The 21,562-nt window shown below is 35.4% G+C and overlaps 1 protein-coding gene across 2 annotated transcripts in view; it reads left to right on the top strand.

Moving 5' to 3' along the window:
- Window positions 1-4,701: 4,701 nt before the first annotated feature.
- Window positions 4,702-21,562, top strand: part of NKAIN (Sodium/potassium-transporting ATPase subunit beta-1-interacting protein) — a 67,360-nt gene continuing 50,499 nt past the window's right edge. Inside the window, exon 1 of one of the 2 annotated variants that reach the window (XM_067131179.1) lies at window positions 4,702-4,919. Coding sequence is in view for 1 of the 2 variants with exons in the window: in XM_067131178.1 (XP_066987279.1) it covers window positions 6,840-6,899 (60 nt within the window). In the remaining variant the exon portion in view is untranslated. Of the gene's footprint in view, window positions 4,920-6,705; window positions 6,900-21,562 lie in introns of those variants that run through there. The other variant, XM_067131178.1, reaches the window with a different exon arrangement.

The raw sequence follows: 21,562 nt of genomic DNA on the forward strand, positions 1-21,562 counted from the left end.
ACTGTTTTTGTATAGCATACCACTTAGGTAAGATACTGCTGTAAAATATTTTAATAGACAAAATTTGTATGTGTGTATGTACAAAAGAGCAAGAAACTTAAATTTGTTGAGCTAGTCAAATAGAGGTTTGTATGATTAAGTACATTTGGACACTTACTTTCAAGTAACTATGATGCATTTTTAGGCTTTAATGATGTTATTTTTTGTACACCAGACAACATAAATAATGGTATTGCAGCAATTTATCTTTAATCAACTTTAATCAACCTCAGCCCACTAATCATGCACCATTTCCAAGCCCGAGTTTAGATGGAAACAGTTGCTTCTGTTCAAGAAGGGAGACTTTCTACCCTTCAATGACTGATGCATCTTTCTTTTATATGGAACAACAGCCCTTAAGCTTTTACAATGGCTCTTGCACCAGTTGCAGTATGGCCACACACAGTTTGCAAATGCGTGATAACTTGCCTGTGATGAACCATCCAGGAGGACTTTGTCATTATCTCCATCACATTCTCCATCTACATCAGTACTTAGATTTTCAGATCAATTTGTAGCAGATGGACTTGCTGCCTACTATGTGGGAAGTTTATTGGGGAGGGATGTGGACACAATGGAAGACCTGGTTTGTGCAACAAAAACTACAATCTAGAGGTTTTCTGTGTTGATGTAGAGGTTTATGTGGATGCTAATTTGTGGCAAACGTGATAGGTCATCACATGTGGTAGCCAAATCAGGGCTCATTTTTGGCAGTAGAAGCTTCTCAGGTCTTGGAGTGAAACAAAAGTTGACAGCCATCTTATCATCATCAAATATGATGGCAGGACTTTGGAACTTCAAGATAGGAGTACCTCTGATCCCTCGTTCCCAAGAATTCATCCTTTTTATAGCCTCTTCAAGAGAAGGATGAGATGCTCATCTTTTGTACTTTCCCTAAGGTTTCATATCATTCCAATGAAAGTTGTTATACAACATTGACTACTAGCATATTTGTGGAGTCAAGGAGGCAAAGCTCAAAGAGACTCATTTGGTTCTTTCTTGAGAATGATCCTTCCATCCAGATGTTGGCAAGGCCGTTTGTCAGCTGTAGGACACCCCTTTGGTGGACCACTGTACAACAAGCCTTATCCACAAGACGTCAGTTTGTTGCTTGATGCTCAAGGACCCAACAGCCTTTTCAACTTTGGCCCAGGTTCAATTCTCCAGCCAGCCAATGAAGAATTAGAGGAATTTATTTCTGGTGATAGAAATTCATTTCTCGCTATAATGTGGTTCGGATTCCACAATAAGCTGTAGGTCCCGTTGCTAGGTAACCAATTGGTTCTTAGCCACGTAAATAAGTCTAATCCTTCGGGCCAGCCCTAGGAGAGCTGTTAATAAGTTCAGTGGTCAGGTTAAACTAAGGTATACTTAACTTTAACTTGTACCAGTTTTCAAACCTTTTAAAATCAAGGCCTGAAGGCTAGTCCTTTAAGTATAAATGTCACTAAAAAGTGCTGTTAGGTTTCTTTTCGATAATAAATATGCAGTTGAGTACTTAATAAGCCGAGTTTTAATTTTGGAATATAAAGGTCAGTTTATTCCTCCAGTCTTCGTTCATGGGAGGGAGTTACTAATTGCTTCTTTTAGAATAAGGCTTAAGAATTAAGCCTTAGAACATTGTGTAGTTGTAATAAATTCTTGAATAGAATATGGCAGAACCAAAATAGGATTCTTTCCACAGAACCAAACCATCACAAAATACTCTGAGTCATCATTTCACATATGCTGAGCATTTTACCACTTCTTTTCCCTATAGGGGATTAGTGCCATCAATGCACCTCACGTGGTGCACTGTAAGCATTACTTAAGGGCCTTTGCAGTCACTTTGGCCTCTAGCTGCAACCTCTTTCATTCCTTTTACTCTACCTCCATTCATTTTCTCTTTATTCCATCTGACTTTTCACCTTCTCTAACAGTTGTTTCATAGTGCAACTGCGAGGTTTTCCTCCTGTTACACCTTTCAAACCTTCTTATTGTCAATTTCCCTTTCAGTGCTGAATGATCTCGTAGGTCCCAGTCCTTGGCCTTTTGCCTAAATTCTATGTTCAATTCTTTACTACTTATTGTAAATATCGCCACAATTCTTCTCACATTCCATGTATTACAGAAATATTTAATCTCAACAGCATCAACCGTATTTCCCTTGTTATTCACATTCAAGAACCACATTTCACCTTCAGAAAGGAGCTTTTGCTCAGTGAACCTCTACAGACATCTTCGCCTTGCCTTTCACAGATAAGTAAGTTCTGTTCCCTATCTTTTGCATACACCTTGTTATCTTGCTAGCACAGTGTACTAAATGGTAAACATAGTCTTACTAGTATGAGTGGCCTCAAATCCTACTGCGAAAGAGGGTTTTTCATTTATTTCTCATCTTTATTGAAAGGCTTATAGTGATAATTGCACCCAAAAAGTGTGAGGAAGTCGAGAGGTTGAAATGGTCATTGACTATAAATAACACGTGTGTGTATATATATATATATATATATATATATATATATATATATATATATATATATATATATATATATATATATATATATATATATATATATATATATATATATATATATATATATATATATGTTTATATATACATATATATATATATATATATATATATATATATATATATATATATATAGATGCATGTATACATCCATACATACATTTTTTAATGATAAGAAATGAGTGCATCAGTAATAAGTAAGTCACTTAATAGTAAAAGAAAGCCCGATTGAAGATTGAGATGTTTTTGGTACCTGATGGGTATGGGAGATGGTGAAGAACATGTTCCAGGAGAAATTAGGGAAATCGAAGTGGGAGGAACATGAAGAAGCGGAAAGCCCAAGGTAAGATGGAGAGACTGCATTCGAGAAGAAATGCAAGAGTAATTAACGAAGTGAGGACAAAAGGTAGAAACACGTGGAAAAGATTTGTGAAAAACGGCAACTCAACTAGATTTTATATATATATATATATATATATATATATATATATATATATATATATATATATATATATATATATATATATATATATAGGTAGTATCAATACCCCTTCCAGACAGATTTTTTTTGTGTGGGTAATTTGCATTATCATTAACTACTCAACGATGAATTTCTGAATGGCAAGCGCTTAGGGGATATGAGGTCCTTTAGGCTCTACCTAAACCCCAGGGATAAGGATACATTTAATCTTTCGTGGTTCACGTTACCATTGGGAAAGATTCATGTTGGTCTTCCTCTGTTAAACAACTTCAACCATTTGACCTGGGAATTTATAATATATATATATATATATATATATATATATATATATATATATATATATATATATATATATATATATATATATATATATATATATATATATATATATATATATTACAGATTCAGTCTAAATGAAAAGATAGTCTCTGCAAAAATGCTATTAAGTAGAAATTCCATGAGAAAAATATGCCCAAATAATATGTATGTATATATATATATATATATATATATATATATATATATATATATATATATATATATATATATATATATATCGTATGTAAATTATACGCTGAAGCTACAAGAAGCATAGAAAAACTACTTTCTTCATAACTAATAATCGAAACCAGTTCTGAACTATACCGTAGTACCGTAGCGTGGATTGGACCTTGGGAAAGTTCAACCCGTAATATGAGTAGAATATGTACTCCTAATACCCAGGGCTACCAATACCAACGCTGGCCGCCAACTTTGGCTAGCTTTGTCTATCGCACGAGTTTTCGTTATTCAAGTACTTGTGAGTTTATAACTTGCAATTTGTGTCGTTGTTTACATTATATTTTATATATTTTTCCTAATTGCAACTATTGCATGCAGGTTTTTTGGTGTATGAAAGCGTGCAGGTCTTACGTGATAGAAGAAAATTAACGAGGAGTATTTTCCTAAGACTGAAAAAACAAAGGGAGACAAAATTTCCTGATAATGCTCAGTTGAAAATATAACCAAAGCATTTAAGCCGTTAATTTGAGATCATGTCCGGTTAATTTAAGTTCACATTTTATTTTATAAAAATAGCGGATACGTTGTCCGGTTGAAAGCATAGCTATAGAAGTAAATGAAACAGAGACAAGATAAATTCAAGCAATACAGAATGTATATTTAGAAATAGGACATCTTTGGCCTCATTCTTACCAACTTGTAATCTATTGGCGTCTTACGAGTGTAATAATAATAATAATAACAATAATAATAATAATAATAAAAAGATTTTGTGTAGCGTTCACTGACGTTCATTTCCCTTTTATTGCTTTACTTGTAAAATCCTATTTTGGTGACGATCATGGTTGAGATGGACGGCCTAAATTAAATGAATAAAATAATTATTTTAAGTAATTAAAGGAAACGAAGCAAAGCAAATAAGAATGGTTTTCAGCACGAGGCTTTGCGACCCGATATATATTTACTCAAATACATGTCTGAAACAAGTGAAACGTTTACTCACCTTTGCAAATGGTTAAACCTCAGTTATTATCCTCATTTGATGGAAAGAGGCAGTCGAATAATTCAGGGCGGAGTAGGAACCTAGATTTCTGTGTGGAATTCGACGAGAGAAGCAACTTGCTAAAAGCTTACCGTAGCCTACGCTTAGAGATTAAGAAAGTGGGGAGGGAGGGGTGGTTGTTGGTGTTAGGAAGAGACGTAGTCTAGGCCTAACCACGTAAGCAGTGATAGTCCACACCCTGCAGGAAAGGGAACTGTGTATTTATCGAGAAGCGGAAACGGAAGATTTTCAAAGCAAGATGCTCATGACTGCTGCTGTTAAGAAAATTAATGTAGGTGTTACATGAGTACCAGAGAGGATGAGGGTCATCTGAGCCAAGTTACGTGAGTATGGCCTGTGGCTTCTTGTATCAGTAGATCTATTTCAATATGCAAGGAGAAAGAATATTTGTCTTATAAACTTCATCTCTGTTCATCTCGTTATACTGTAGCCATGGCAAAGTATGTTAAATTAATTAATGAAAATGGTATGCTAGTTTTTGCTTTTTCAGTCTGGTTTTAATACGATCAGTACAGGGCAGAAATGTACTGCTTTGCCAGTAAATTATACCAACATTTGCATTCGTGTAACACAGGTTTGTTTGGAAATAATGTAAAGTGGTACCACAAAGAAATATTGTTTTAAGCGATGAAATAAAATCAGTCATCCAAACATGTCAGGGTATTACCCCTTAGAGGAGAATTAATTTTCCTTCATTATCATCTTTTTGCAATTCTTTTCTGTTTTCATTCAAGTGTGAACAACTTTGTAAACCTTGATGTGTGTGCCAAACTATGACAAATAAACCCATAGTTAGCGATGGAAAGATGAAAAAAGTTTATTGATTTTTTTTTTAATTGGAGGACCCATGTTTCCCCTGCACAAAGTTTGTTAGAGTCTCTTTGTCTTCATTGTATTGTATCCGCGCGTTGTATTTGTATGCAGTCCTGCAATGAAACAGCGATGACGAGAGGGCGTACACATAGATACAGTCCTAACACATGACGTCATTTAAAAGGTGAATAAGAATGTCACGCTGAATAAATACTTACAAAAAATTAAAACGCTTGGTTTTTTAGTCTTTCCTTAACATTAGATTATCCTTTTAGAATGAAATGAATCACATGACAGACACCGACTCTCATTTCATCCACAGAAAATCAGAGCTAAAGCTATGACCTATGCTCAGTTTACAAGGAAAGGTCAGAAGAGCGATAATAAGGTGTGAAGCGAATGAAGGCAATAGCGTTGCACATAGGGATGAAGACCTACAATCTCTCTCTCTCTCTCTCTCTCTCTCTCTCTCTCTCTCTCTCTCTCTCTCTCTCTCTCTCTCTCTCTCTCTATGTGTGTGTGTGTGTGTGTGTATATGTATGTCAAAATTTACTCTTTATCAAGAATTTTCTTTTCCTCCGCACATTTAGTTTTCAAATGAAATAATCTTTCTTTCTCTACTCTACGGGAAATTCTTACAGCATCGTGTGATCCATTGTTAGTCTCTTGTCCCTGATATTCAAAAATACATTAGTTTATTGTTTTTAAGCGATGTGATTCTTCTAAGTGTTGGAATCAAATATCTACAGTATATCCAAGACACAAGTAACGTTTTGACAAGTTTATTTATGGCAATGATCTATATTTTTTCGATTCACTTCAAAATTTTGGATTTGAAAGGCTTGAGGAATATATATATATATATATATATATATATATGTGTGTGTGTGTGTGTGTGTGTGTGTGTGTGTGTGTGTGTGTATGTGTGTGTGTGTGAGTGTGTGCGTGTGTGTGTGCGTGTATGTAGAATCATTTCCTTTCTATCGACTGTCCGTTATGGTGCAAACATAGCAAAAACTTGCAAAAGAGAGCGAGAATGCTAATGTCCATTTAAACTCTATCACTCCAACTTTGGAAGAATCGATATTTCAAAGAAACATAACTATTCCATGTTGGTAAAAGACAAATCTCAACAGAAGGTTAAAGGAGGAGTATTGTTTCTCTTGTTATGTTTTTAGTACACAGTTTTAAATTTGCAAAATATGATAAATTCAAAATTCGCTATAAGTTGGTAAACCACAGCATTGGCAACATTGCTCAGTCCCTTGGCTTGGTTGGACGTACTTGAGCCTCTTCACCTTCACCGAGACAAAAACTCATCACTCAGTACTGTTTGAGCCGTGGTGTGAGTTGGTTGTTTCTGTCCGTGCCTGGAGGTTTTTCTGTCACAATTGTGTTCTTGAAAGGAAATTTTGAATGTGTGCGTGACGATGGGGTGTGGGCAGCATTCGGGAAGATGTATCCTCCTCACGATATGTATCCTGCAAATAGTAAGTTTCCAAAATGCATTCGTAAACAAAGGAAACCTGAGAGTATTGCTTTTAGGCTAGGTATCTCAACACCTGTAGCGTTTCCTCGCTAAGGAAATGACTGTCGTGCTTTCGTCCATTTCACCAAATTTCTCTTCTTTCGAGCATTTATCCCTTAATTATTTGACAGATACACATGTGGTATAACGTTGAAAGTTCATTTTGATGGAAAATTTCCACTTTTGAGAGATAATGTAAGGTCAGGCCTGGTGGGGATTTAAACCTCGCTGTGTAAAGTGGGCAAACCTCGTCAGGAGTTGGACCCTAAACAAGGTAACGGAAAAAAAGTTTAACGTATAGATCGCATTTAACGCATAATAACGTGCTCGGAGCAGAATTAACATCAAATAAAAGTGGGTTTCACTTATCTAACGAAGGATTTAGACTTTGAAGGAAAGGGAAAGTTAACAAGGTGGTCATTGGTAGGCCAGCGTAACCCGATAAGCCAAAGCACAAAGTCCCTTAGCCTTTGTCTCTAGCTCCTTAGGTTATTTCCTCTTATAAAGACCCACAACAGCCATCGCATTGGGCTTTTGGGTATTTGCCTCGATTTGATACATTTAGATTGCAGATTTGTTATGCTACAGGAAAAGCTGGCTTTAACGTAACCACTGTAGTATAGGGTATGCTTGAAGTTGCCTTGTTTGCCATATTTCATAATAATTGCATGGTTTAGAACTGCCTGACCCATTTTTCTTATCCCTTAAAGTATACCTTAGTTTAACCAGACCACTCAGCTGATTAACAGCTCTCCTAGGGCTGGCCCAAAGGATTAGACATTTTACGTGGCTAAGAACCAATTGGTTACCTAGCAACGGGACCTACAGCTTATTGTGGAATCCAAACCACATTATACCGAGAAATGAATTTCTATCACCAGAAAGAAATTCTTCTAATTCGTCATTGGCCGGCCAGAGACTCGAACTCGGGCTTAGCTGAGTGCTAGCCGAGAACTCTACCGACTCGTCCAACAAGGAACTAAGTGGTACTTCATCATTTAGGAAGTATTTTCTTTGGACCTTGCAAAGATTGGATTAAAGGAAACTGGATTGAATGTAAAAGGGTTGAATACTCCTGGGGACAATAGAGCTGGTTACTGGAGTTGTAGTTTAGGAGTAAAGACCCCCAGCTATGTAAGGTTGGTATGGTTAAAATAGCTAATGAATAGCAACATCAGTCCTTGGTGCCTCCTGTGAAATGCTGCCATTTGAGACATAATTGAATTATTTTCATTATACATTAAAGGATAAATTTCAAAATTAAGTACAAGAAATTATAAAGAAAATATGGATGTTTTAAACAAATTCAGTGATCAATTTTATAAATGAAAATAAAAAGTAGGCTTTTAAACACTGTATAAGCATTTTATTCATGGTACCCAGTTATTTTAATATGGAACTAAATTAGTTTCATGTCCTGTATATAACGTATTGTGTTCTCATACAAATCAAGTTTTATTATGTACTATATCTATCTGCTAAATATGATAAGCAAATAGCCAGGTTGTGGAAAAGAATTCAACGTTATAGTTTCTCACCAAACCTGTTCCACGGGTCTGAACTAGTGCTATATAGTAGGAGAGACTAGCCTACTGCGACTTGGGTAAGATATTATATAAGATGGTTACAATTCTTACCTGTTTTCCAGGTAGTTATTGTGTTAAGAGTGATGGAATAATGAAAGGTAATACTGTAATATCTTACTTTATTGTGTAAGTTAATTTAGTGAATTTTATGTTTATGGATAGAGTTTTTCATTATTGTTTATTAAATAAAATGAATATCTCAAGATGTTTTGGAGCAGCCAAGTTGTCAGGCAGAATTGGCCAAAATTCAGCCATATTGGACTCTTACTAATGTGTACATCCATAAATCCAATTATTTTGTATTGTAGTATAAAAATAGCCCCATTAGTTGATTAGGAATGCATTATAGAAATTTTTTTGTCTTGCAGTAGTATAAAAGTAAAGCAGTCTTATGCTTTATTTGTTATTATGGTGGGAAGAAAACATATTGGAATGAAATGTATATATGAGGGAGCTTCATTAAAATTCACAGAATCACAAAAATCAGTTTTAAAATTTTACCAGAGAAATTTAAGGAATGGGGTCACCGCTTAATTCACCCCCCTCAGTTTAGACTGTAGCATGTTTGCTTCCAGGTTGAAAACACTTGTTTATCAAGTATTGATGTTTGTATGATAATATGTTGGCCAGGCATTAAATATAGAACCATTTAATCTATTGGTCTAAGGTTGGTACACTTGTATCTTCAGTTTGAGTGCAGCTTCTGCCCTAGGGTGGGTAGTAAAGGAATAGGGCTAAAGGAAGTGTAAGGGGCACTGCAGTCATGTAAGATGGGATAGGATTTTCTTTACAAGTATGTGAAGAAATCAAGTGTTAAAAATTTTTTATGGCCAAGTGACACAAAGTAACTTGGAGTAACATGATGAACAACACAGTGTTCTATACTAAGCTAATGGGTGGTGAGGATCTGGGCTCCATTTCAAGTTATCAACTTGAAAGGATGTAAAATTGATGACAGTAAGAAATCATTCTGCATCAAACCAACAACAGGGATAAAAAAATTGAAGGTTTCAGAGTAAGATTCATTAACTCTTCATAAGTACTGTTACTAATCAGTAAATTTTATTACAACAAACTTTTTACTGCAAATGAAGGGAGGTTTATAGAAATTCAAAATTGCATTAGAGTTTTTATATATCCCATGGGTCGTCATTTTTCATCAGCATAGCTTAATGCTCATTGAGATCACTGAGTGACATTTCCAGATATTTAGGGTGTCCCCATAGGACTTGCTCATAAATGAATGGTGAAAATTAGCGCAAGCTAAAGTCTGAGAAGTTGGATAGGTAGGTGGGAGAGACCAAAGGGAAGACAATAAAAGAAGAAAATTGCAAATAGCTGGTGTAAGGATACGGAAAGAACCTTTATTACCATCCATAGTGTGTCATAGAATGCAACTGTGAGGGGAACCAAATGCACTTTATTTCCCAACTTTAAGAGCTACAGTGACTTGCCAGTTGCTGTATACATGTATGTTAAAAATTTCAGTTTCACTACAGATTAAAGGTACTACAGGGCCTTTCCAAGGTGTGGAATTTTAGTCTAATCAAAATTTATACTAGTTAGATTAACAGGGTGAGTAAAAAATAGCTAAAGTGAGCTTTCTAAGGTAACTAGGTCATTGCAAAGTAGGATATACACATTGAGCACCTGTTGTTTTAGTTCATTGTCATACATTTAAGGAAAGTTTAATATTTAAACTAAAATTTCTAATGGCTGTTTGTTGTTGAAAGGAAGTTGCAGTATAGTAAAGAATATATACTGTTATCTTAAAACTAGATTGGGCCTGTAATGGGCAAAACATAGAATGAGATTGAAATGTAGTATAACTGGAACTTAATCTAAAAAATGTTACAGTAATTTTTCATGGAAAATATGATTAACCCCTTAAATTTTATTACTAGTAATAGGTGTTATAAGCTTCAGCTTGTGGCGTTAGTTTTGTAAAATCTTCATTAGTGATTCCTGTGACTTGTTTTTAAGGGTATAAATCCCTTTAATGTTCCAGGTCTTGACTTTCTGTACTTTAACTTTTTCATCATTTGGAATTGAATGATCTCTTTGAGGTAACCTCCTATAAATCAACTATTCCAAGAAAAATACTGGTAGAATGTGATCACTTTTAGCTTCTTGTGCTCTCATAATCATTTTGACTGGTTTGTTTTTAAGAATTCAAGATGGTTAAACACTTCTCTCATAGTAACAGAAGTTTTGAGACAGCTTCTTGCCCTTCAGTCTCCTTTCCAGTACTACAGTATAAGAGTTTCATCAAAAGATAGAAGCCATTGTAGTTATTAGAAGTTTTGAAGATTTTTAGTTTGTTTTGTTGCTATGGGCTACAAGTCATTGCTTATGACTGAAGGACAAACAGTCAGATGAATTGTTCTATCAGTTCAATGACCCTCTTGTCAATGCATTCCAAGAAATTTTTTTTTTTATTGTTGTAACCAATAAGGATCAGAATTCTAGAGTTAAAAGATCATAGGAAGCAAAAATTCAAGCAGTAAATTGGGAAAATGAAAGAATGAGGAGTAAAAGACTGAAAACAGTAAAACTGTACAATAAAATGGGGTGTTTTTGGTGGAAACTACTTACATTTATGTAAAAGCATATGTGAAAGTGTCCTTGTGGGTGACAGGTCACTGATCTTGAAGACCTTGATATGTGAGGCGATAGTCATACATCTTTTGTATTCTGTTGATAAAATATAAGTACATGTGTACAGTTTTTTATGTTGTAAATGCAAAGTTGATTTTTATAATTTTCTTCTTCAACCACTGTTTTTCTAGAATTTTGTCAGTCTTAAGAGTGGGTCAGTTATGTTGTACATTTGAGAAAAGTCTGTACTGGTAGTTGTTTTGACATTGCTAAGTTGATCCCCCACATGTTTTCTTGAGATGCCAGCAATGTAGTTGAACTTATAGTATTTCTTGTAAATGTGTGTACCAGCTGTGGAACATACTAATCTATTCCTATTCCTAACTTACCAAGCTGTGAGTTCTAGCTATTTCTGTAGTATTTATTGGCTCTCATATTCTTTCACCTGTAGCCACACAGTATATGCAGTCCCAAAGGATTTTTCATGAATGATATTCACTACAAGAAATTTTGTGTTGTGTCACTACTGGTTAGGAATTCATGAGGTTAAGTATTAAGGCTGCATTAATTTTATGGCCTGGTGATTTCCTGCAACTTTTGCAGTCCCTTATAATTCTTTAGCTTTTGCTGTTATTTTTAGTGATGAATGAAGACTTGAAGTAGTTACATTCAGGTTTTGTCTGCTTTAGCTTTTTCATTATATACTTTTAAGTATTGGATTCCCAGATTTCGTAGTATTGGATATATTGTAAATATTTTCCATTAAATCTTGTTAGAGCTATGTTTGTAGGGAACCCACTTGTTATTGCTGTTTCCAGTTAGCTGCTTTAATAAAATCCTCACTATGTTAAATTTAATAGTGTCTTCTTTCATTAACTGTACAGTATTGCTTACACATACAGTTACAGTACAGTACAGTACTTAGGGATTCCCCCACCGTCCGTTTAGACTAGATAGACTTAAATCTCTAGTGATTTTTGTGATTGCGCATCAGCATTGTTCAGGTCGCCTACAAGTGGTATATAAGAATAATCAAGAGCAATCATGAGATCCCCTATGATGATTTCTATAGGTCTTACCTTTGGTTCTGTCATGGTGGTGATGTGGTAAACTTTATGTGATTCTGTGGACAATAAATCATTAGGTGAGCTTTTTCCTGCTTCTCAGTTTATTACAGTAATGTGCTAGAAATGTTTGGAAGGAGTGTTTTGTCATTAGTGCTTATTTTTGTACTTAGTTTGGATTGATAGTTAGAAAGAACCCAGAGACCAGGGCCCAATATTGTGATTCTGGCATTGATAGGCATTGACCCAGCATAGGTATTTATGGGATGTTGATTTATTATTTTTGTCTTTGTAGTTAAGAAAAGAAAAAGTGATTGAGCAGCAATACGTAGCCATTTTGTCATTTTATTAAACCATTGAGAAATTTTACAAGTAATTGGTTACCTGCCTACCTTTACTGTAATGGTTTTCATGAATACTTTTTCTCATATGACTAAATGCTGTAGAGATAGGATGAAACAGCATAGGTAAATTCAGTCAGTGAGCTGACGTACGTATTTTATTATGAGATCAGGTTTGCTTGGTTGAAGACTACCTTTGCAAGTGAGTTATTTGTTTAGTGTTTATATTTTAGATTATTGTAATATTTTTTTATGTACACATATTCATTTGAAATAGATCAAAGGGGCACTCTCCTAAGATTGCTTTCATAGATTGTGTTGCTCATTTGTGACAAAAAAATATATTGGATTGGGAAGCTAGGGAGTTGTTAGCACAGATTTCTGTCACAAATATAAGGTAAAAACTGCCTTGACTCCTTTTTGTAGTTTTTGGTTTAATATTCATAAAAAAAAAAAAAATTTAATATTTTCACAGGCTTTCAAAGATGTTTTCATATCTTTGTGCTTTTAGGTGTTTTCATATCTTTGTGCCATTTGTTTTGTTTTTTGCTTGTACAGTTATTAGTAAAATACAGTATAATAGTACATAATGGAGCATAAACAGTATGTGTATGGAACAGATACAGAAATTTGTTTTGAATTTTAAGTTGGAATCTTTATGAGAATATGCTAGATGATTTTATTAATTTTATAATGCTATTGAGATTTGTACTTCAGAAGGTTTGCAAGAATTTATTTTTAAAACTTGACTTGGTATATACTGAATAGTTGAAGAAACATTTTACTTAATACAGTACAGTAATTTCATTAATCATTTCAGAAACTTACAGTACTAAAATTATTTTGAAAGTTGTCACAGTTCACGTAAAAAGCCTTCAAAAATTATTGTTGTGATAGAGGTTTAAGGTTTCATTCATTTTCTAGAAAATTCATACGAAAATTTTGTTTGAATTCTTGCAAAATTTTCCCATACTTTGATTTCTCAGTTCATCAAGCAGTTTTCTGTTAGGAACACTCAGTACCTCACTGTAGTTATACATTTCTGTATTTTGTATATGAATATGTTCAAGTCAGACTTGAGGTCGTACAAGCAGCTCGTAGAATAATCTTGGTTTGCACAGTACTCTGGCAGGATTATATATTCCTCGAGTGTGTGTTGACTCACTCTTAAGGTGGCCTTACACGTTCAAAAAAAGCGTCCAAATTTTGCATCAAAATTTTGACGTGTAAAACTTTGATACAAAATTTTGATGCATAATTGCCCACACACGTTTAGGCGTTTTTCCCATCAAAATTCAGTATCGTCAAAATCTTCGACATGGATGCATCAAATCTTTTTTTGATATCAAAACGTCCTACACACACAAAAATTTTGCATCAAAATTTTATCAAAATTTTGATGCGAAATTTTGACGCTTTTTTTGAACGTGTATAGGCCCCTTTAGTTATGAATTGCTTGCTTATTCATTATTGGTTTTATTCTTTCATTTAATTCATAATTGGTTTGCATTTGTTTCTTGAATGTGAACGGTATATTTTTTTAAGCATGCCAGTCAAGAACAATATATATTTGTCCTTTTGGCTCGTTCCAAATAGTTGAGGTCACATCATAAATAATAATCATGGTATTAATTCCTGTAGTGGTATCGACAATATAAACTATCATCTCGAAGGCGGGAAGAAGATTTTACCAATTGAAGTGGGTGTTTCGCCAGCTATTTTCCGGTGACGTCCTCCCGTGCTCATTGTAGCATGGAGACTCCCGTGCTATACAGTAGTGTGAACATTTCAATTTGTGTTTCACGTCTACATTGCGTGTGGGAGTCCCGTATTTTGGAATTGTATTTTTAGTATCGGCTAAGATATTGTTTGCTGTTGGAAAACGATATTCATAATATTAGATCTGGTTTTGTATCTTTACTTACCATTAATTTTTTTATTTAAATCGTAGTAAATAATAGTTTTTTCGCTGTCGAATGTGTGATAGTATTCGTATATTAGAACATTGCATAATATAGTCCAGTTGATCAAGAGAATTATGAAGAATACATACAATCTGCTGATCGACGTTGAACTATTATGAGATGTTCTCTGGACCAGTTCAAGCTAAAACTGTTTTCCAGCACACATATTCACATTTGTGTGCTTATGTTCGCAGTATTTGAACGATATCGTTTATTCTTCCTCCCTTTCTATGCGCATATATGATTACAATGCCAAACCATCTTTATATGCAATGGACGGAACAAACGCGATAGAGCATAAATGTCCTTTTTGCTAACATCGGCAACCTCGGACCACCGACGATGCTAGATGTCCATATAAACACACATCTTACATATTTACCAAATATACCGTTTATATTTGTGTAAGCTGTTTTGTTAAGTATGTGGCTGCAAAGAAAAAACACGGTGATTATTGCCGCATTAAGATCTTTATTGAGAATGTGTTTGCATACGCAGGTAATGATTTCATTTACCCACCACACGAGCAAATGCATACAAAGGAAACTTTAGCCACTGTTAGACTATTCAGCGTTGCAACTCCTCACCAACGGAAGCTTACGGGCAGGTGCTGTATCACGGGACGCCTTCCGTGACAGCCGAAAAGTGTTGAACGGAACGGGAGACCAGTGAAGATGTGTGCTGGTGTTAATGGACTGCTTTGGAGTGGGTGGAGTTCCCAAGTTAATAATGCACGGGGTGAAATTGCTGACTACTTTTCAGGTTTATCTCTCTCTCTCCCTTTTATTTATTTATATATATATATATATATATATATATATATATATATATATATATATATATATATTATATATATATATGTATATATCAAAAAGAGAGAGAGAGAGAGAGAGAGAGATATTTTACTAGTCACTTTTTTTACCGGATATGTCTGCATTTGTAATTTCTATGTTGACCTCTCGATTTCTTCACATATTTTTTAGTCAGGTGAATAGTCTAAGGTTAATAACGTTCTGACATCAAGTTCGGGTTCGATCCTGCCACGGGCGTAAGGTCTCTTGAATCGTTTCTTCATTTAATTCTTGAGCTTTGAAGTGACAAGCTTATCCAAAAAGTGCCACGTGTATGTATGTGTGTGCGTGTACATAGGCTATTTACTTAATTTTCAGATAACAAAGTAAGAGGTTATGTAAGTGTAGGCAACAAAGGTAGATTACCAGAACTTGAAGAAAGCCTTGAAAACTGTTGATGTATATAAAGTTGACGAGAAATTTTTGCGTTCTTGATGAAATTTTTGCGTTCTTGATTTTAACTGTCTGTTTTGGCTTCGGCTTCAAGACCGAGAAATGAGCAACGACCCCCCGACGCTCTATATACCTCTTTCCATCTACTTGACTTTGCATGAGTTACGTCTTTGTTTTATACTTCAGGGGGAGAGAGAGGGGGTGGTGGGAACTTCCTATTAGAATATCACCAAGTCGCGGGTTTGTTTATTTTTGTGTGAGAAAATTGATACTTTTTCAAAGGACCTCAAGTGAGGGGTTTTGCCACAAGACGATGAAGTCTATCTTGTGTAGCTGTCATAGAAGCTCAGGATTTTTGCCATTTGCTGTTATATTGTAAGAGCTGTGCTCTGTAGCAGCCTTGTATTGCACACGTGTTAAGCACTCGTCGCCTTTAAGTTTTATTGAAAATTTGTTTTTATTTGACATTGGTTGCAACTTTCATTTTTGTACCTGTTACCGTATTTTTCTGAAGGTCAGTTAATATCTTAAAATTAGTTTGCCATTGGTTAGTCTTACCTGGTGTATGTTTGTTCTTGTATTTTGTACGTGTATTTTTTATAGTTTTTGTGTTCAGTTACTGTGTATTTATGTCAATGCCTTTTTCATATTTTAATGTAGCCTAGTGATCAATTGAAATGGCTGTCCAGGTTCGTTTATAAATCGTAGATCTGGTAAAAGACGGAAGGGAAACAGAGGAGGGCCTACTCCTGAAGGAAAAGTCGAATCCTTCCTTCGTAGAAGATGGCAGGAAACGGGGGCAATGAATCCCTTTTTGGCGGTGGGAGAGAGAGAGAGAGAGAGCGCGTCGAACTGTGCAATCGACATGCATAGCGAACGCGAACGAGCTTAAAATACTTGATTGCGCATGCATACGGGAAGTTTCACTGCACTTGTTCACTTTAGCAATTGGTTAAAAAGCTTGCAAGAATGAAAACACATTTGTGGCAGATTTGGCTGTCAAGAAATGTGGGTGAGGCTGTTCAGTAGTTGTTTATGACCCAAGGACCGCGTATGAAATGAACATGGAGCTCCTCTTAATCTGGTGAGTTCAGCAACGCTCCAGATTGGAGTTGACGGCTTAAAGCACTGTCTGAAATTGTACTAATGAAAATTGGCATCAAACCTGTATTCTTCACAAATGAAATGTAATTACGTGTGTTAAGGTTAATGATGAAACGTTGTACTTATTCCGTACTTTCCGATGAAAATTTACCTCAGTTTAGGATATGTATTCAGGGATGTGTCAGCTTAGGGCCAGCTGAAGTGAGACCGGAAAGTGGGGAGACATATTTTCGAGTACTTGAAGAATTCATGAATATTCATCACTTTGGTTCCTGTTTAACTTGTGGCATTCTTTCTCCTGTTCTGTATTTTATCATCCATGACGTTTTATTTTAATATGGCCATTGACATTCGTCTGCCTAATCATCCATATACATACATTTTGTGTGTGTGTGTATATATATATATATATATATATATATATATATATATATATATATATATATGATTTTTTTAGACCTGCTGACTGGTGGAACGGACAGCCACTTACATTTCTCAGTGTTTTATTTTGTACATAGTATAAAATAAAAAAAATGCTTTATTGAAAAAGAGAATGATTGAAGCACTGCGTATTTTAGGCGTAAGACACCGAGCGTTTGAGATTAATAATAAGATAACTACTTTGAGGAGCTACGACGGATGCTGTCAGGGCTTGATTGATATTTCGCGCTTTGCTTTTTATTTCAGCAAGACTGTTATGACTTTTTTTTTTATCTCCGTTCTACTGCATTGGTTGTGACTAATCAAATAACCTTTACTGAGTGAGTCACTTCCTGCTCCCTTCTTATATATTTGGGTGCAGCCTGTTAAAATGCTCCTCCTCCTACTCTCTCTCTCTCTCTCTCTCTCTCTCTCTCTCTCTCTCTCTCTCTCTCTCTCTCTCTCTCTCACCACCTGTGTGTCTAGGTATATCAATCACATGGAGAATAGATACTTGAATTCTTTGAAAGCTGGATTAATTGAGAAGCTGCGTAAGGCGGGCGGGCATTGGTTTCTATAAAAAATAGCTTTGGCTTTGATATCGTAACGATTGCACCACGAGGACTGGTTGTAATTGCAGAAGTGGGTAAGGATGTAATCTGCAAGTAATCATAATGTAGTTTATAAAACCGAAATTCTAGGCAAGAGTATGATTTTCTGTACGGTATATATTATAGCGTATATTTATTCTTGGGAGAAGTCAACTCGATGTGTTATTACCCCGAAGACGCAAGATTAATTTTCTTCCTCTTTTGTCAGAAGAGGTCGGGCGAAAACGCGACTGTTACATACGAGTTGCTATGGAATTTTCGATCTCCCTCCATGCTCCCATCTTTTTCTATTTTCAAGCTTCATCTTCGGAATTTAAGTTATTGAAAGTATTCTTAGAAGATCAAGTCTGCAGTTTTGAGGTTCAGGGACATTGGTATCTGTCTCACAAAATTATTGAAAATAGTGTTAATATTTCTTGTGAATGGCGGCAAATGTAATGATGTAATTCGTGTGTTATGTGAGCATTATTGTAACCGCAGCCAGTAAATGAGTGAATCTTATGAGAGATTTTAATTCGACCAGAATTTCAGTCTCTTGCTGCCGCTGATCATTAGCACTGGACTTCATGAAGCACCCGAAGGTAAGTTGAAGGACTCTAATACCAGTGTCGAACCACGGCATCACTTGAATGCATTAACGACCCTTCCAGAATATTAAAGAGAGAGAGAGAGAGAGAGAGAGAGAGGTTGGGGTACGGTACGGTGTCAGGCGTTGGATTGTACAGTATATGAGGAATGTAAAGGCAAGGGATGTGTTAGAGAAAGAGTCGATTTGCTTGAGAAATGTAGTGAGGTACAATAACCAACATGTAGTATGCGTGAATGGGACGGGGAGCATCTGAATGAAGAAAAATACGGAATGAGGGATAAAGGACTAAAGAGAGGGAAAGAGAAAGAATTGAAAGAGTTCAGTTGGAGACATAAGGGACTACTAAATGTTAGATGAATAGGGGCACTGGAAAAGAGAAAGGATCAGAATGTGTGCAAGAGAACCGCAAGTGAAAGAAGGAACTGCGATAGGGAAGATGAAGGAACGAGACAGGGGACAAAAGATTCACCAGTGACCTTCAAATCTGTGCATCCATTTACGTGGAGATAAAACTAGAAAGAGGTTCTCTGAGTCTGAGCGAACTGGGAGAAGCACACGCTCGAAAGAATTTGGTCGCAATTAACCCATTGAATTGCTTAAAATCTAGAATGCTTGACGGGCACCTGCTTATGAGTCCTTATAATTGCCATGCAAGCCAGCCATCCTCCCAGATGGGATGGATTGGCGACTGGTAGCCTGTGTTATTACGGAACTCTTTTCTTTCCTATTTGTATTCTTTTATTACCGTATCGATTTCTCTTACGTGAATGTTGTTCCTTCTTACGGTTTTCGGGGAATGGGGATGCCCCCACTCTTCACCTTATATGTCCTTTTCGAAGCGATAAGGTTGTGAACCTTTGTTCCTCATGCGTTGGTTCGGCAAAGGGTATGATCCTATCTTGCAAATTTTCGCCTTACTCTTGGGGTAGAATAGAATCAAAATTGCTGGTATTGTTAGTAAGGTTTGGATATGTTTTTTCTGCTTTCTTCTGGCTCAGTAGCAACTTTTTATTGTCGTACACAAAGGTATTCACTCAAAAAATAAAAAACAAAATTTCTTTGCCACACGCAGTTAGTATTTTTATTTGGTGTGATAATATTTACGTATACTTATGTCACTGCTTGCTGAAGTCCTGGGATAAATACACTTTTATTATTATTATTATTATTATTATTATTATTATTATTATTATTATTATTACTATTATTATTATTATTACTCATAATGCCTACATTCACTTGGGAAAAGCCAAAAGGATCAAGGTTGTTGAAGCTCATCATCATATATCTTGAACCCCAACTTATAAAATAAGGTGTACCATAATCACTGCTCGAATGTTTTGCCTAGCGACGTCATATAGAGCTCTTTTTTTTTTTTTTTTTTTTTTTTTACTTGGCAGTTTTACGATAAGGTCTGGTAGTCTGGCAGACAATGGAGACATTTTGCCAAGGTCTGCTTTTGGAGCCTCTTTCGGTGGCATCAGCCGTAACGTTTCCTATTGTGAAGTGTCTAGGTAGATTCTATGTTGTTGCATTGTAAGAATAAAAGCGAGTTAAAGGTTTTGTTTACAGCGTATGTGTAATTTTTGAACATTTTTCTTGTCCAAAAGGAATGTGGGTAGAGAAATAAAGCTGCGCTGTCACTGATATATTCACACAGTAGCTGGTGAATCTTGGACGAACCCCAATTAAAGAAACTTTCACAACATGAACTACTTCGTATACCTTTATTGCATTTCTCACGCTTTCGATTCATCTGACGCATCCCACACTGCGCCAGCCTTTCATCTCACCAGCTTCAGCCCCTTTCTTGCACCCGTGTTCAACACTCACACTTCGCTTTCGTTAAAGAATTAGCTCAACAATAAATGTATATATATATGTGTGTGTGTTTATAAGATATATATATATATATATATATATATATATATATATATATATATATTACTAAAGGACCTCGTTCAAACTGGATGGTATCTAATGGAGTATTTATTCAGAAAAAGTTACAAGCTTTCTTGGTACGCATACTTGATAATGTGGACTGTTAGTCCAAGAAAGCTTGTAACTTTTTCTGGATAAATACTCCATTAGATACCATCCAGTTTGAATGAGATCCTTTTAGTAATTCTACTATTGCACAGAACAATTGTGTATGTGATAAAGTTAATATATATATATGTGTATATATATACACGTGTGTGTGTGCAGATGTACGACAGGGATAAAACGAAACATGGGATGTAAATCGTGACCGGTTTTGCCGGTTAGGATTGATATCCTGCGTTTTCATTTTTCCCCTGTGGCACATCTGAATATACACGTCCCTTGTTCTAGTTAGAGAATCTGGTATGTCATATTCTCGTTTTCTCTGTTTTTTCTTATATCAGGATTGAGTCCAGCTCTCTCTCTCTCTCTCTCTCTCTCTCTCTCTCTCTCTCTCTCTCTCTCTCTCTCTCTCTCTCTCTCTGGTAAGATTTATATAAAGTGAAATGAAAGCGTAGCTAGCTGCCGTTTCCTGCTTGGATAAAGATTCCTGGTGTCTAGTTACATAACACATATGGCTTCTAGATATAATCTTGATTCTGATCTGTGCTCATATTGTGCATGACGTTCCATTCCTATTGTGTTGGTTGGGTGGAGTGGCTGAGTGTGAAGTAGCATTTATAAACGTAACGTATATATATATATATATATATATATATATATATATATATATATATATATATATATATATATATATATATATATATATAGTAGGCTGTCCAATTCTTGTGCTTCCTTTATCCGTGGCTTAGTGTTGTAGTGTTCCACCCTTCGAAAGTCATTTCTTTCTTTGCGTTATTATATTTGTCTTTTTGTTGTTTCTTTGTACTCGATTGCTATTGAATGAATGACCGAAGTTAGCTCAATAATGATAATTTATTAAATATTTTCCCAATTATTTCTCAGCTGCTGTTTGCGTATTTTGTATTATTTTTATTATATATCAGCTTTTATTTTTACTTTCGTCAGAAGTATCGGTATTCACGTTTCACTTAGTTTCTTTTTATTCACCTTTTCCGTATACTTTTTCTATGCTGTGGTAGTGTGCTCAGCAAATTAAT

The sequence above is a fragment of the Macrobrachium rosenbergii genome, chromosome 29 (assembly GCF_040412425.1).
Source record: "Macrobrachium rosenbergii isolate ZJJX-2024 chromosome 29, ASM4041242v1, whole genome shotgun sequence".
NCBI lineage: Eukaryota > Metazoa > Arthropoda > Malacostraca > Decapoda > Palaemonidae > Macrobrachium > Macrobrachium rosenbergii.